At 33.3% G+C, this 18,971-nt stretch overlaps 1 protein-coding gene across 1 annotated transcript; it reads left to right on the forward strand.

Moving 5' to 3' along the window:
• The first annotated feature begins 15,989 nt into the window (after positions 1 to 15,989).
• On the forward strand, positions 15,990 to 18,653 carry LOC128244244 (orexin receptor type 2-like). Its single transcript, XM_052962259.1, has 5 exons — positions 15,990 to 16,192; positions 16,323 to 16,486; positions 16,945 to 17,092; positions 17,976 to 18,088; positions 18,454 to 18,653. Exons 1-5 carry the CDS (start codon positions 15,990 to 15,992, stop codon positions 18,621 to 18,623), a joined length of 798 nt encoding a protein of 265 aa, XP_052818219.1. The 3' UTR covers positions 18,624 to 18,653.
• The last annotated feature ends 318 nt before the right edge of the window (positions 18,654 to 18,971 follow it).

Here is an 18,971-nt window from a genome sequence, read left to right on the forward strand (position 1 = left end):
TTTTATCGTTTTAAAATGAACTCGTTTAATAAATTTGATACAAAATAAACACTCATTTCAGATCATCTATACACATTGTTGTCTGTTGAATTTTTGTTATATCAGACGTGTATTTTTTCTGCATTTTCGGTTTCAAAGAGTAAAATAGTTTTAAAAGTAGTGTTTTCAGTTGCATTATCGGAAAGGAAAAAATGTGTGAATCCCTTTAAGGGTTTACAGACAAAAATCAATCGATTCACCAGTACAAACAAAGTAAGCAAACTTATAAAAATACTTTATTACCCATTCCATTAAAATGCGTGGCGCAATTCCTCGGCTTAATTTTCCTTCTAATCATAAGAGGGTAACGTAATGTTTCCTCTTGATTTCATATAATCTTTCTGTATTTGAAAAGGATATGACGTCGTGAATAGCGTACAGATCTGGATTTCATTTAACAGTATGCTATGTTAAATTGTCTAAGAAAAAATAAAAAAAAGTATTCGAGTAAAATAGTAGAACAGTATGAACAATTATATCGTTAAGAGTGCATTTAATGGAATCACTTTTAATTACTTACTCAAATAACGCATCAATATATCGATATCGTTGTTTGCGTACAGGTGGAGCCTACCCGAACTGTTGTCTCGTGCCATATAGTGTTCAGACAACCGAACTCCGAGTTCAGGCGATCAACCCGAAATGATACAGACACATAGTAAGCAGACTAACATACCTGTCCCTATGATTTATAAGCCCTACATGTCTATACTTAAACTATTTGCATGATTCTCAATTAGAATGTCAAAACAATCGTGGAAAGCTTTTAAACCTGTCATAAATGAACCCTTTGAAGGTAATAAACATCATTTTACCAATTATATTTTAAGATCGATCTGCATTAGCTAATTTGTTATGAGCACTAGAACGCGTTTATAAACAGATCAGATAACACAGCTTGCATTATATTTCCATCATGAAGTGTTTGTAATTGAGATGCTTAAAGAGATGATATCTACCATCAGTTTCTCAATGCAATAATGTAAACTTTCATATCAGGCCAGTAAAAACATTACCTTAACTATAAGCAGATGAGTTTTAGTAAAAACAGGAAAAAAACAGCAGCAATTATAGTTTAACAAGAAAGTAAGCTGTCTACTTAGACATAATATCCGTTTTACGTAGATGAAGTGTAAAATATAAAACACTATTACAAACCTTCGTCGAAGCCGGCGTTGTTGTTGGTTATTTTAATTATTTACACAACGAACCAGTGACAGTACACATAGAGCAACCACTTTAGGAAACAACAACAACAACAACAACAACAACAACAACATCAACAACAACAACAACAACAACAACAGCAACAACAACAACAACAGCAGCAACAACAACAAAACATCAACCGCAACAGCAACGACAGTTGAGCATTTATGTAGCCGCGCGTAGTTATCTTGTTAATCTATGCTAGGCACTTTCCATGCTTTATTAACACATATCCTGCTGATATAAAACTGTGACGTTCACTTGCATATGATGATATAATATGGGCCGCTCCGCGATGTTTTAACTTCATATCGTAACGTTTACTGAATAATACTTTAAAAGGAACACGACACTATAAGTGTAGATATGTTTCTGTTACAGTCAGTTATTCAGAGATATAAAGAGTTCCTATAAAAAGACATTGACTGTCATAAACGATGTCATGATTAAAGAATAGGGTGCTTTCAAAATATAAAGCGTTACAATGGCACACTAAAACATCCATAAAGCCGTTTATAAAATCATTCAAGAACGTATTCAATGAAAACCATCTAATGACACAAACATGTTCATTTATAACCATCTAATGACATAAATATATTGAAGTGACACTCTTATTTAAAATCAATACATACACATGTATAACCAACATCAATTTTGAGCGATAAAGGTTTAAATACTTACTAAATAATGCATTTATGGAAACTATTAATTACTGATAACAAGATTGTAACCGTGTATTTAATAGCTGAAAATGCAAAAAAAATAATAATTGATTGGTAAATGCTAAAAGATTTACTACATATACACTTAATAACTATCGTCTCATAAGGTAGAAATACCGTGTTTTCTGCACATTTCTTTCAAATAAAACTCGGAATCCTTCAAAAGAAACATTGATTTCGACATTTATTCATCCTTTCTGGTATGTTTTAACAATTGTATTTATTGTGGTAAATCTTTTTTGGGAGTAATAGTGCATCTTTAATTCATAACCATCTACAGACATGAGTAAATCCATTTATAACCATCTTAAGACAAGAACATACTATGTTTACCCATCTAGAGACATTAACAGAACCATTTCGAACCATCTAAAGACATAAATAAACAAACAACCATCTAAAGACATAGATAAACAAACAACCATCTATAAACAGAAACATATTGTATATGTGACGGGGTCATTATGTACGGTTTATTTGTTTATGTTCAAGGCACTACTTTCTTTACTTTCGTTCTAGAAAATATATACCTCACCTTTATTGAATTTTACAGGTTGGTATGCTTACACATGCAATATTTGATTTGTCAGTCGTTTTAACCGGCACAGATTAACAAACACAAGCATGATTGGGAGATCGAGTGATAGATAAAACATAGTACCTCACATTGGTAAGTCTGTGTTATATATATTTTCATGTATGTTTGTTGTGTACAGTTGTGATGCTGAATTTAATGTAGTATTTATTGTTGTAACATGTTTGTATTGTTTTATGTTGTGTCCATGTGTGTGATTGTGTATTTATCCGTTGTCACTCAGAACTTATATTAATGTAATAATATTATACTGCTATATATAATACGCTACATGCTTAAAATTGAGATATCATATATTTTCTATCTGTTATATTTCAGGGCTCACGCTTGTACTTTTCCTTTATGAATAACATAAAACTCATATAAGACCTAACAAGACCGATCAAGTGTTATTCATCATAGATAATGACAATAAAAAACCTGTTCCCAAATTTGGTACATACATACATATTCAAACTACTACAGAACATTATCAAGCACGCAGCATTTGCAGTCAATTTATTGAGTTCTTGTAAAGAAAAGAGAGAGTTTATGACCAGTTACTGGAAATGTCTTATTGAGCAGAAGGACGTTGTCTGTAAGATTTCACAGCTGATATTAATAATCATTTGCACTGCAATGTACATCCTTTCTCTTTTAATCTTTTAAGTTGCAACTATACTATTAACACGACGTGATAAATACAATAGCTGAAGTCCTTTTAGCATACCCGGTAGCCTGAAAACACACGGAGTCTTTTTTCTCAAGTATTAATTTATTTACATTCTGTTAATCCAGAAGTGACCGACATATCGAGAGGTGATGTCCAAAAGGTTATCTTCGTTACTCAATTGCACTCTTCGCGTCCATCTCTAGATATCTAAAGCAGGGCTTTTAAATTGGAGTGCAATTCAAACGTGTTCAAAATATTATTATCCAACTACTGATACTCATGAGATCGTGTGTTTAGAGTTGAATTGTTTAAAATTGTGTAAAACGTTGTTCAGCTATTGTTTCCCAGTTTTAATAAAACCTCATTTAGCAAAGTATTTTAACATAGCTTTTGTTCATTCCAACGTCAGTTCACATCAAGCATCCAGCAGCGGTGAGAAGTTACAATGGTATGGTTTCACTAGGGGTTCTAATCTCCGAATATAAATTCATTGTTATTTCCAATTGTCAGTAATTTCGGAAAACAAAGGAAACTATTTATTAATCAAAGTTAAGACTTCAGCCGATGTTCACTGATATATATATATAAATACGTATTTTCTTTTTAATTTCATCGATTTGCGAAACTAGGGCTAAACTTTGTTATTGTTGCAATTTCACTTACAGAAATTTTGTCCAAATGTCAAAATAAATACGTCCTATAATTAATGAAAAGATGCTACAATTTGTTAGTTACCAGACTCGATTTCCAAAGAACCTTTTCACTCGTAGCTGCAGAGTTTCCAATGTCAAGAAATTACCATCGTCTACACGTCCATTCAGGTTTCTTCGGTTGCACAAAGACAATAACAAATGAAGTTGTCCTACATGACAGTTGTGTACTGCGAATTCGTAAGCACAATATCAGAGTAATATGGATGCAGTTTTTGATAACGAAACCAATTATATAGCATGGAATTCAAGTATTGACCTATACAGCAATTGTACACAAGATGCTACGGAAACTAGTAATCTAGTATGCTTATGTAGAAATTCAGGTGTGAAGAATATCTTGGAATGTTTCAATCCAGATGCTGAAGAATGCGTATAAGTTGTAGCCTATGTTATAACATTTGAAATCGGTGTTTTGGGGAATATTCTCGTTTGCATTGCAGTTTGTAGAAACAAAGACAGGCAGACAATTACAAACATGTTTATTGTGAACACGGCTGTTGCCGACTGGTCTGTTGTTCTTGTCATGTTGCCTTCGTCTCTGGTTGTTGACATAACAGATACGTGGCTGTTTGGAGGAGCTTTTTGCAAAATCAGCATCGCTATCGGTAAGTGATTTAGTCTCATAGACAAAACACTAGAAATTGTGTTAAGCACTAAATTAAAATTTTGATACTTTCGATATAAAGGAGAAATTTAAAGATTCTTTATGTTCATCCTATAAATTATCAAATGTGTGTTAAAAGCAATCTGAACAAAAAGAAGCAGTACCACTGAGTACCGTGTAAAAACACATCATACTGGTTATATTTATATCTGCAAATCACACATTATGAAAAACAACCCATCTCTTACATATATGGCAATAGCACGACACCAACATGAACGACTGGATCATACTGGGTCAATAATTTTAATATCGTATCAAAATGGCGTCCAATTCCGATGAATAAATGAAACATTTGTTGTTAATGCATGCATCTTGATCAATGTTAACAGGTTGTCGACGTAATTTATACGCTACAGGGCTATTACTTCGTCCGCGCCATACTATGGGTGACAATGATATAGGTAAATACTCGTTTTTCCTTAGCGGACAATGCTATGAGGAACACTCCCGCTGTACCGTATACGACATTGTTATGAGGAACTGCCTTCTTATAAAATAGCTGACGTTTTAATAAACACCTTCTCTGTACCGTGGACGACAATGTTATGAGGAACTAACAACCCCTCTGTACCATTAACCACAAATGAATGTAATGATAAATAACTCCTTTGTACAATTAACGACAATGTTAAGATGAACAACCCCTCTGTACCAAAGATGACAATGTCATGAGTAACAACCATTCTATGACGTAGCTGACAATGTTAGGAATAACCGCCCACCTGTAATACGATGACAATAGTATCATAAATGCAATGTAATGAGGAGTGACGTTGACAACGATATATTCAATTTCAAAAGGGCGCAACGTCTGGTCATTGGTAATTTAAAGATTATTTTCAAAACAAAATAGTGCTTGCATGCAGATATTTTTACGCTAGAAATGAATTGAATTAAGAATACCTTTGTATAAATTGTAATGGCAAAATATATATTTTAAAACAACACTATAATAAACTGATTTGAATATTCAAGAATAATAGTGCCATATTGAATGAACGATTGCTGAGGAAATATATTTATTAATTCTGTAATACACTTTTTATAGAATTTGTCTTGCATGAGATACACCCAAAACATTAATAACATACCGTTTAGTGGTTTATTAAACAATTACGATGGATTGATAAACTCAACATTTCATACAATGCGATTGTCGAAACTTAATTACACTGTCTCGCTGTGAAAACTAGTAAACGTGCACGGTGCTGTGAAAACAATATTCCGAATTGACGTCATTTGTCTAAAAGTTGGTACAAATTTATAATGAACAATCAATAAATTGTTATTTCCTATGATTTCAAAGATCTATAAAATAACAAAAAAATTGTTTCAGTGTAAAACTGTTACATATTATACCACGTGAACCCTAAAAGAAATATTTTAACAATTGGGCAATAAAGTCAAGAAAGCATACTAATGAAATAATTTATAACAGTATCGACATTTCTTCAACGAAACATGGTCAATAAATTCGAAACAGTATTGGAAAACCGTTAAATTATTTGATAAAGGAAAACTGTAACAATAAAGTCGACCACTGTTGTTAGACAGTTGTGGAACTTATTCGCAAACAGATGAGTAAAAAGCAAACGCACAAAATGGCTATTTTACATTTCCACGTTTTAATTTAAAAACAAGTTATTGTTTAAATTGTTTTGCCATTAACGAACAGGAAGTCATTGACATTATGAAAAACCTTGACATTAACAAATTTACTGGTCCAGAAGTCAAAAAACGTTAAAGGAAACGTAAAAAACGCTTTCCCCTCTGAATTCTTTTCAACCGTTCAAAATAAAATGGTGTTTACCGAGGAATTAAACAGTAAATCAACTTTTATACGACATATACAAATATCAAATATGTACAGCATTTAAAAAAATCTACATGTATTGTATTTTGCGACATTTCTAAAGCTTTTAAGAGTCTGGCACAAAGCATTGTTGTTTAAACTAAAAAAAAATGAATATATATGGCCCGGAATTAACATAACTGGGTTTTCCCATGCCCGTACAAATAAAAGGTGAATTTCGAGCTATTGAAATTCATGTAACAGTCCAATGACTCTATTGTTTCCGAAGTAACGTGTGTATATTACAACGGTTTAATTATGTTTGTACCGGAGGATTAGGTTGGGAAAACCAAAATATCTGTAATTCCGGGCTTAAACTATTTGGCGGGAATGTTCTCAACTGGTTAAAACAAACCGTAACAAACCGAAAAACATATTATTCTGATGCCAAAAAGTTACACAGGGCTCGGTATTAGGCCCCTTATTATGACTGGTGTATGTAGATTATATAGCAGAGTCATTAAATGGCGTTACCAGACTTTTTGCTGATGAAAGCTCTTAAGCAGTATCAAGGAAAGATACCCAGATAAATCAAGAGAAATTACATCATGATCTTAATGTTATTCTCCAATGGTCAAAGCAATGGCTTGTCCACTTCAATCCATTGAAAAATTGAAGTAGTGTGTGTTTTTCATTTTGTCAGAAAAACTTACCTAGACTTTGATTTATACATTTGTTGAATTCTACCAACATTTAGGATTAACACTTAGTCAGGACGGTTCCTGGCATCATCTCATCACTAACATGGAATGTAATCCCTCCAAGATACTAGGCTCTATGAAAATACTTAATATTAAAATAAAAAGGAAATCATTAAATTATATTTATATCTCTTTTATTAGCCCACATCTAGAATATGCGTCGCTTTTATGGGATAATTGCTCTCAATATGGAAGATGTTATTGAGAAACTTCAATACGAGGCTGCAAGCATTGTTTCGGGCTTGACGAGATCAGTGTTCATTAATAACTTGCTGAAAGCAATCGGATGGGTTTCATAAACGGACAGAAGGAACTCCAAAATCTTATTTTAGTTTATAAGGAGCAAAAACAAAATGCTACCCTCATCAACTTTTCCCACAGATTGATTAAAATGCCAGTAATAATTAATATTGTTTGAGAAATTCCAACACTTATCAGTCAATAACAGAAATATATGCTCATGCATTTTTTCCCTCTGCTTTAAGTATTTGGAATAATCGAAACAATAAACTCGGAATCCTTAGCAAAATTTAAATCGAAAATTAAACTATTATAGAAGGCACTAACAATATCAACATACTAAATCACAGGTAAGCGATTTGCTTCTGTTCACTTTGCACGTATGCCAAAAAAATGTAGCAATCTTAGCGCTGATCTCAATTTTAATGACTTAATGTCCTTCGTGTGCATGTGGAGTTGATATTAAAGACGCCGAACACGATTTTTGTTTATAGCTGTCTTTCCATTGTAAATTTAATTGGGGGTTATCGCGACAAACTTTCTTTTCTTTTTTTCTTTCTTTTTCTTTTGCATACATACATTAACATCGAACCCTTATAAAACTAATCTCATATTTATACTTTTCAATAACACCAGAATTTTCTAAACGTAAAAGTTCATATCAAAATGATAGTGCATTAATTTTTTATGTCATTTCTTTTGAAGGTATAAGTCTGACAAAACGGGGAAAGCCTATTTCTAACGCTGAAATAACTAAAAGCCAAACCCTATTGTATAAAAATATTTTCAAGCGAAAGATTTGCATTCAAGTGCGTTTGTTGACTTGTTTATATGCAATAAAGTATGATTAAATTATGTCTGTACTTAAACTAATTGCATAATACTCAATTAGGGGGACACAATAATGGTTGAAAGCTTTTAAAACTGTCATAAAGAAACATTTTCAAAGCTATTAGCATCATTTTACTGAACAGAACAGAACAGAACAGAAAATTTATTTTGACTTAAGCATATAAACAGCTCATCGTCACATTACACAACATACACAATACGCATCCACATACAAATAAATAATAAATAGATTAATAAATGCATGAACCATTTTTCAATTTCTATATATAGTGATAGAGAAAAACAACAACAAAAAACAACAACAACAACAGCTTTCATCGCGCCTATATATAACTGTGAGAGTGTTCACTCGCTACTCTCCATAGAGGAACGTTTAGGCAAATGTTAGGCAAGGGTACTTTAAAAGAATACAGTGGTTTGATCACTGTGCTAAATAGTTATAAGAGCAAAGATAAGAGTACAAATACAACTAATCTTAAGGCATACACAAAACACATCCAGTACAAGGATATAAATGTTACTAATTATATCTTAAGATACTTAGATCGATCTGCATTAATTCATTTTGTTGTGAGCACTAGAACGCATTTATAAACAGATCAGATAACTCAGCTTGCATTATATTTCCATCATGAACTGTTCGTAATTGAGATACTTAAAAAAACGATGCTTATCATCAGTTTCTCAATGCAATACTGTAAATTTTCATATCAGACCAGTAGAAACATTATCTTAACCATTAGCAGATGAGCGTTAAAAAAACAGAAAAAAAGGAGCAGCAGTTATAGTTTAACACGAAAGCAAGCAGTCAACATTGACGCAATATCTGTTTTAGAATCAGTGTAAACTGTAAGATATAAAACTGTATTATATATCTTTGTCGGTGTCGGCGCTGTGGTTAGTGTCTGTAATTATTTACACAACGTGACAATACAGATGGAGAAAACACAACAACAACAACAACAACAACAGCAACAAAACAACAACAGCAACGACAGTTGAGCGTTTATGTAGCTGCGTGTGGTTATCTTTTTTTTATGCTATGAACGTTTTCATGCTTTATATATACATATCCTGGTGATATAAAACTGTGACGTTAACTGCATTTGATAGTACAATATGGGCCGCTCCGCGATTGTTAATCTCCATCCTGTGACGTTTACTGGACATGACTTAAACAGAAACACGACACTAAACGTTTGGATATGTTTCTGTTACAGTCAGTTATTCACAGATATAAGTGTTCCTATAAAAAAAAGACATTAACTATCATATACGCTGTCATGATTAAAGAATAGGGTTCAAAATATTAAGCGTTCCAATGACACTTTACGTATTCATTAAAAACTTTTAAAGGCAAGAACATATCCATTTATAACCATCTTAAGCCATGAAGATATCATTTATAACTATTTTAAGATATAAATAACAACCATCTAAAGACAGAATGCGGCCAATTTGTTTACGCTAATATATATAATACATGCTTCATATTGAGATATCATAAAAATTATCTGTTAAATCTCAGGGCTCATGGTCGTACTTTTCCCTTATGAATAAAATTAAAAAAAAACTCATATAAGACCTAACAAGACCAATCGAGTGTTATTTATCATAGATAATGGCAATAAAAAATTGTTCCCAAATTTGGTTCATACATACATATTCAAACTACTAAAGAATATTATCAAGCACGCATCATATCCATTCAATTTGTTGAGTTCTAGTAAAAACAAAAAAGGGAGTTTATGACCAGTTACTGGAAATGTCTTATTGAGCAGAAGGAGATTGCCTGTAAGATTTCACAGCTGACATTAATAATCATTTGCATTGCAATGTACATATTTTCTCTTTTATTCTTTTAAGGTGTAACTTAACGATTAACACGTGATATAGATAATAGCTGTAGACCTCTGTCATTTTAGCATACTCAGTAGCCTGAAAGTATTAATTTATTTATAATCTGTTAATCCTGTTAAAAAACTATATCAATGCCAATCTAAAAGTGACCGACATATCAAAAGGTGATCGCCAAAAGGTTTTCTTTATTTAATGAAAAAACTAAAGAACCCTCAAACAAGACTTATTAAGTGATATTTATTATAAATAATGTCATGAATAAACCTGTTTCCGAATCCGGTTCATATATACATAAAAAAATATTTACAAACTATTAAAGCACTCAATGAAGAACGTATAATTTGCAGTGTTGAGTTATTGTAAAAACAAAAAGGTTAAGTAACATTTGCTGGAAAAGTCTTATTTGGCAGAAGAGGATTGTCTGTAAGCTTTTACAGCTGACATTAATCATAATTTGCGTTGCATCTGTTCTCTATTAATCGTTTGAGATGTAGAGATACTAGTAACAGGTGGTAAATATTGAAGCTGTAGAACTGTCATTGTAGCATAGACTGAAACATAGCTTTTGTTTGTTCTAATGTCAAGCAGCGCTGGAGAAGAACGAATGCTACGGCTTCACTAGGGGTTCTGGATTCTTAAAGTGAATTCATTGTTCTTCCTAATTGTCTGTTATTTCGGAAAACAACGGAAACTTATTATTTATTAGTGTTTAGACAAAAACCGAAGTTCACTTTTAGTGCGTGGGTCTAAGCTTGTTTCACATAGTGATATGCAATTCATTCTTAGTTTCCAGACTCATTTTCCAATGACCCATTCAACACCACTGCAGAGTTTTCCAATATCAAGAAATATACCATCGTCTACACGGCTATTCAGATTTCTGCGGTTGTATAAAGACAAGCACGAATAAAATTATGCTGCATGACAGTTGAATACTGCGAATTTTGTTAACACACAATTTAAGTGACATGGATGAAGTTTTCAATAACGAAACGAGTTACATAGCATGGAATTCAAGCGTTGACTTACACAGCGATTGTACACAAGATGCTTCGGAAAATAGTAATTTAGTATGCTTATGCCGAAATTCAATTTTGAAAAATATCTTTGAATGTTTTATTCCAGAACCCGAAGAATGGGCACTAGTTGTTGTTTATGTTATAACGTTTCTAGTCGGTGTTCTTGGGAATATTCTAGTTTGCTTTGCAGTTTATAGAAACAAAGACTTGCAAACACATACAAACATATTAATTGTGAACTTGGCTGTTGCCGACTTGACTGTGATCGTTGTCCTGTTGCCTTCGGCTCTGATTGTTGACGTAACAGATACGTGGCTGTTTGGAGGAGCAATGTGTAAAATCAGCATCGCTATCGGGGTAAGTTATTTATTGTCATAAACAATATACTACAGAGATAATGTGATAAGAACTGACATCTGACGTGTTCGATATAAACGAGATATTGTGTTCAAACCAAAAAATGTATTAAATGTGTATTAAAATGCAATATAATATAGCAATATATCATCAACTAGCAATGATACTATCAACAAACGTAATGTTTAGTACCGTGAAGAAAAACATCAGTCTGCAAATCACACATTATGTCTAACTACCCTTCTCTTCCATACAGGGCAAAATCACGACTTTCACATGAATGACACGACCGTACGTGGTCACTTATCTTTATGTCGTATTAAAACGGCTTTTATATTCCATTTCCAATGAATTAATGAAACATTTCCAACTAATGCATGCGTCTTGATAAATGATTACAGGTTGTAGACGTGATAGATACGTTACATGGTTATAACTTATTTCGCTTTGTATTTTGGGTTACAATAACATTAGGAAATACCCCTTCTTCTTTAGCGGACAATTTAATGCGGAACAAAATCTCTGTGCCGTAGATGAAACTGTTATGAGGATCTTCCTTCTTATGACGTAGCTGACGTTATGATGAACATACTGTCTGAACCGTAGACGACAATGGTATGAGAGTCTCCCATCTTATAACGTAGCTGACCTTATTATGAACATAATATCTTTACCGTAGATGACAATGTTATGAGAATCTTCCTTTTTATAACGTAGCTGACGTTATATGAAACAACATATCTGTGCCGTAGACGACAATGTTATGAGAATCTTCCTTCTTATAACGTAGCTAACGTTATATGAAACAACATATCTGTGTCGTAGACGACAATGTTTTGAGAATCTTCCTTCTTATAACGTAGCTGACGTTATGTGAAACAACATATCTGTGCTGTAGACGACAATGTTATGAGAAACTTCCTTCTTATAACATAGCTGACGTTATGATGAACATACCCTCTGTACAGCAGACGACAATGTCATGAGAATCTTCCTTCTTATAACATAGCTGACGTTATGATGAACATACTCTCTGTACTGCAGACGAAAATGTCATGAGAATCTTCCCTCTTATAACATAGCTGACGTTATGATGAACATACTCTCTGTACCGCAGACGACATAGCTGACGTTATGATGAACATACTCTCTGTACCGCAGACGACAATATCATGAGAATCTTCCCTCTTATAACATAGCTGACGTTATGATGAACATACTCTCTGTACCGTAGACGACAATGTTATGAGAATCTTCCTTCTTATAAAGTAGCTGACGTTATGATGAGCATATTCTCTGTACCGTAGACGACAATGTTATGAGAATATTCCTTCTTATAACGTAGCTGACGTTATGATGAACAACATCTCTGTACCGTAGACGACAATGTTATGAGAAACTATGTATGGTGAAATTTAGAAACTAGTTCTCGCAATAATGGTTATCGTTTCCACCCGTGAGACTATCATTGCACATCAGGGCGATAATGGCATTTTTGCCCGTGGAAGGCGAACTCTTGCAACTTGACGTTATTTTCATGAAAATAAAAATGTTTCGTAATGTCTAAATACTGAAATATCAAGCAAATACCGCTAGTCAAAAATATAAGCAAAAAAAGTAGATTTGCTATTCTATTATCAGAATGCATATGTTGACATAAAAAAAAAACATGCAGCTGTTCCTGCATTTAGATTACTTCTTGAATATCTCCAAATCATATCGCTCTTGACTATGTTTTCCCCAAACAAATTGTGTCTGCAAAGTGTATAGTTTAATATATCACTAAAAAAAGATTATTTGACACTTTGATAATTATACTGATTTAAGTACTCAAGGATAATAGTGACATATTGAATGAATGGTTGCTATGGAAATAAAGTCAGCAATTCTGCATAAAAATATTGATAATGTTGCTGTTTTTCTTAATACAAATGATTGAGCAAAAACATGTGTGGAAACCTCAAAAACAATTATTACATGCCTTTCGGTAGTTTATTGATACCGATGTACTATATCCTGATTGACTCAACGTTGGAAAAACTGCGATTGCAAAGACATAAATACACTGTTTAGCTGTGAAAAATATTCGTAAACGTGCACTGTGCTGTGAATAACATTTACCGAATTGACGTCGTTTTGCTAGAATTTGGCACAAGTTTTCAATGAAAAATCAACAAATTGTTATTTTCAATGATTTCAAAGATCGGCAAAATAAGGAAACAATCATTTCAGTGTAAATTTGCAACATATTATAGTCCGTGAACCCGAAAAGAAGTATATATTACAAACAACGCAAAATCGCTACTGAAATATATCTGTTTGTGTACAAAAACGGAAACCAATGCTCGTTTGTTGTTGTTGTGTTTTAAGAAGTAAGGAAGTATTGTCAATTATAACCTGTGCACATGCGCATATCTTGAACGGTTAACATTTGTAACTTGACGAAAACAGCTTCATCAACAATGTTATCGATATACACACAAACGCATGAACAAAAGAATATTACCGTTTCATTTGCAAATTCACATCTCACTAAAATCGCTGTTGTTCAATATTATTGCTGCTGCACTTTCTTCTTTTTCGTTGGAACACCAACATCTGCTTATTATTATGGTAATATTTGTATTGGCGGTGATATGAGAGTTTTAACATCGAATTGAGAAGCTGTTTATAAAAACCATCCAGACAGGTTGCTAATTTAAGAACAGTTATGATGAATGCAAGACGCACATTTAATCATCTGGATTAAATATAATGGGTAAAGTGATGCACATCGTCGTCTAGTGTGCTTGTTTATGACAGCCGTAACAACTTCCGAGCAGTGTTTTGTTCTCTGAATTGGGTACTTTGCAGGTAATTTGAAGAACGCAAAGAATGAATAACAATAAATAGACGTATTATATTCGTCGGCTGATATCTCTTGGTGTTGCATTTCGTAAAGACCATTTCGTATGAAAAAGGGAGGACAAGTCAAATATATATGTACGCAAGCATTGTTTATCGACTACGTCAGTTGTACCACGGCCAGAACTATATCAATCAAAGTATTACACTTAAAGAATTCCTTTATACTTAAACAAAAAAGTGTTTACATTGTAAATTTTGACAATACGTATGATGAATTAACAACGAATGCATTTATTCATATATCTATTCTGATTTCTCATCTGCTAAATTACGATATTGTCCCGTCATATAATATGTAGCAAATTATAAGTCGCGTGTTGTTTCTTAGTCGAAACAAAATATTTGTAAAAATGTTGTTTTGATTGAAGACCTAAATTCCTATTTCCAGAGATTATGTTTCTGTATACGAATTATTCACGATATTTTGCTAACATCCACTTGAATATAGTATCTAAACGCAGTTAGGTTTCAAGAAAAAAACTTGCTTTAAATCAATCTACGAAAGGAGATCTGAGGGACAAGACACTAGATGATAGAAAGAAAAATCAATGACAAAATACATAAAATTTATATCGTTGTTTACAACGCATTGAATCTTACTTACAGATGTTCACAAAGCTAACGGCACATTTCTCTTTCGCAGGTTTTGCCTATCATTTCAATTCAAAATCGGCTGTTTTTGTTTAGCCAGTATGTAAAATAATGTCAGTTAATTATCGATACTCATCATGTGACATTCACACGCTAAATATACATAAAACATGGCTTCCCCAAATTTCATTGATAACTGTAATTTTAGAACTCCGAATATATTGTCATTTAAACGTGTTATGAAATTAAACCCAGAATGTATTATGTTTTCAAAGTTGTGTAAATTTATGAAATGTATCATTAAAAAAGTCAATTATAGAATATATTGTATTCCTCTTTATACCATGATGTTAATTATTATTATGATTGAAATTCATTTTTCAAAGCCTTTTTATGTGTAACTGTATAATATGTTCATTGCAATTCTCATTTTGTCATGCATGTATGACATGAGTTGACTGAATAAACTTGAAACTTGAAACCTAAAAAGGACAGACAGTGCAAGAAAGCGGAAACTGCTGCGAATCAACGAAGATACAAAGTGTGACAGATAAACATCGGTGATGAATTTGATAGATGGAAACAGGTTTCTATTGCTGAAAATTGTATTAAACTTTTATTGACCTGTTAGTGCCTGAACAGATCACACGAAAAAAAACGTCCTTTCTTAAACAGGGAAACTGAGCTGAGAAATGTCTGTTGCGTATATCCATTAAATTATGTAATATATGTATAATCACGCTTTTGGAACCATTTTGTGTCTAATTCCATTAAATACTTTTTCTTCTTCACCAACAAGCAGTAAAACTCTGTATACTTGAAACATACGAAAACTAACGAGCGTTATCGGTAAAGAAGAAACACTTGTTAACAACGTTTTTGTTGTAATAAAACCGACACTTTTTCGTTTTGCCATACGTAGCACCCAGTAGGTATCGAGATATAATTTCTGTGTAACTAACATTTCATTATTCTTCCAGAATTAGCAGGTGTTATTATATTTTCAGACAATGTGTATTACCGTCTCCATTCTGACACTGTGTGCGATCTCAATAGAAAGATGGTACGCCATATGTCAGCCATTTGGTTTCAATAGCAACATCCAGAGGGCCCGAATCACCATTGCCGCCATTTGGGCAGTCTCCATTTGCGTGGCATTGCCCGAGTTCCTAGCCTTCACCGTGATACCGTATCGCCCCGACACAATTTTCAGGTATCAGATATGTTTATGTTTACAACATAAAACATGTTTGAATACATATTTAACCTTATTATAGTCTTTGTTGTATATAAGAGGACCAAACATGTATATCAACCTCTGACAAGTGCTTTTCGTTCTGCAGGACAATATGTTACCCAGCCCTATGGGAGCAGAAAACGATGATGATCTTCCAGATCTGCCAGTTGGTATCACTCTATTTCCTGCCGCTTGTCCTCATCGCCTGCGTGTACACGCACATATCTGTCGTACTCTGGATGACACGTATCTCAGATACACCAAATATTTGTGCGTATCATTACTTCACAATATATCATACAATATCCAAATATAAAGCACACGAAGAATCATAATGCAACGGTAAATGCGAATGATACAGTTTTGGATAAAATCTAAGGGTTATCATTTACGGTAACATCGTACTTCATATATAATAATAGGCTCGAGTTTGAGTGGTTCCGAACATTGAACTCATTTGTACACATTTATTTCTTAAACACGCATTCCGTTTTTTAGGGGAAAGAAAAATAATTCATCATATAATAACTAAAGAAAGAAATGTATTTGTTTCGGAAAATTGAGATATTTCCCAGCCATTTGAGATTAATTAAATATGTGGAAAATCTGATTTGATTATTCAATGATTTTGTTATTAAGATGCTTATTGATCATTGTTGTTTACTTGTCAAGATAGAGAAAGCGTTATTCACAAATTAAAAGATAGACATGATCTTGAACAATTTCAGACATGAATCCAGTAAACGAATTAAGGCAACCTAATACGGAGATTGGCAATAGGTTGTTGATACGAAGAAAGACAGTTAAGATGCTGGTGATGATTGTTGTGGTGTTTGCCGTGTGTTTTCTGCCTAACCACACACTAAACATACTAAGGTAAGCTTTCTGGCAATTACAACCAAATATATTCGTGAACAGGCCTGATATCGTGCAACTGTTTAAAGGTTTGTATCAGAGTGTGTGTGTGTGTGGAATATGATTTCAAAAACCATGTTCGCTTTAACCATTAACGGCTTCCACTAGATATCATAAGAACACTGATGTTTAATGCATTAAATAATATAAACGTTGAGAACTACGTGCCTTTCTTGGAATATCACGCACATGAAATGTGTCCATCCGTACTACGAAAATCTTAGTCAGAGTACAAAGTTTAATTCGTCTTTGCATCAGCGATCAAATCTAGATTACTGGTATGATAATCATATAAAAAGGCAGTAATTGTACTATTACGGAAGTACATTCTAACTTGAAGTTCCTGGCATAACGCATTAAATAGTTTCATTTGTATAAACGACACACCTGAACGGAATGGTGTCCGAGTAGCTTGTTTCCTATGAGAATCCGTAATTTTGAAACATAACTCAAAAAGACTATACTTTTAAGAAACGTTCATAAACCGCGTCCACGAGAGAGAGGTTTGATAAATGTAAAATACTAAAGTGGATAAAAAATGTATGAATTTAAATATATGTAATAACCAAAGAGCAACGAAATAAATCCCTGTGTAGCTCGGTTCTGACAGGAAGCCGTAATTATATATATATATTACGCAGTATGTATGTTACTGTGTAGTGTTAAAGGTTTTATCGCCATTGTTATCGAGGGTAGCCTGGTTCTACTGATCAGGCATTTGTATTGTCTAATATCGTCCTTCAATTGCGTGTTGGCATCTACCCTTGAAACGATTGTTTCATGGCAACATACATAACCAATTAAGGACAAAACTAACATATGCTATCATTTATTTCATTTTCAGATATATGGAAAAGCTGAGGGGAATTCCTAACCTGCGGATGTTCGCTCATATCTCTCACTGGTGTACATTTTTCAACAGCTGTATCAATCCCATCATCTACAGCTTCATGAGCGGTAAAAATTGGAGAGTGGTCAAGTTGTATGGGTGCCTTCCTCTCATCGAAGAAGTTGTGGATTCGATTCCCATCAGGAGACTCTTAACCTTTCGAAATTACAATCAGTACTGTTTTATATTAAGTAAACGAGCTCAAGAGTGATTCTTTATGCTGTCAGGTTTCCTCCAAATTCAGCTAAATGAAATTTATATAGCTAAATAAGCTATGCTTTTACTTGAAAATACATCTAAACAAGGCAGCACAACAATTCGTGCTGTTAATTGACTAATCTTGACGTTGCAGTCGATCATTTCATGTGGTAATCAACTACACGTGTATACATAAAGAAATGGCAATGTACCGTCTATGTTTTTAATGTTTCAGACAAATTTCGGAAGGAGTTCCGCGAGGCGCTCTCTCTTTGTTGCCGCTGCGGGAAAACCAGAACTCGGGGACCCGTGGTTCGTTACCAAATGACTAGTTCCGAGACGAGGCATTTAACGATGCATAATTGTAACACTGAAAGTAACGTCCTGATGCTATCAGATGGTTAAACAAGATGCTTGTAACCTAATCATTGTATGTAATGTTACATTCAATGTCATTCCTAAAATATTCTGTTGATTTTTTAATTATATGTCTATAAAAGGCTTTTTGAATGACCTTACAGTAGATGTCCAGACATTCACAGAAATCTGCCGTACAGTTCGTGATCTGAAAATACTTTTTTGTTTAATAATAATAAGTCTTAGAAATCTAGCAAAGAAGATCAAATGAAAATGGTACATGCATGACAAAGCCTAAATATTGTAGAACGTTGTAGTCTAAAACAACCAAAACACAATGGTGTTGCTAGGATTGTTAAGAAAAACATACTTCGCATTTTAAAATATCGCCTAACA

Source organism: Mya arenaria, chromosome 8 (genome assembly GCF_026914265.1).
Source record: "Mya arenaria isolate MELC-2E11 chromosome 8, ASM2691426v1".
Taxonomy (NCBI): domain Eukaryota; kingdom Metazoa; phylum Mollusca; class Bivalvia; order Myida; family Myidae; genus Mya; species Mya arenaria.

Excerpts from the sequence above, each read along its gene's own strand:
- LOC128244244 (XM_052962259.1), top strand. The coding sequence starts at position 15,990 with ATGTGTATTACCGTCTCCATTCTGACACTGTGTGCGATCTCAATAGAA. Across the intron at positions 16,487-16,944 it reads CTCAGATACACCAAATATTT|ACATGAATCCAGTAAACGAA; the intron begins GTGCGTATCATT and ends GAACAATTTCAG. Across the intron at positions 18,089-18,453 it reads CATCTACAGCTTCATGAGCG|ACAAATTTCGGAAGGAGTTC; the intron begins GTAAAAATTGGA and ends TTAATGTTTCAG.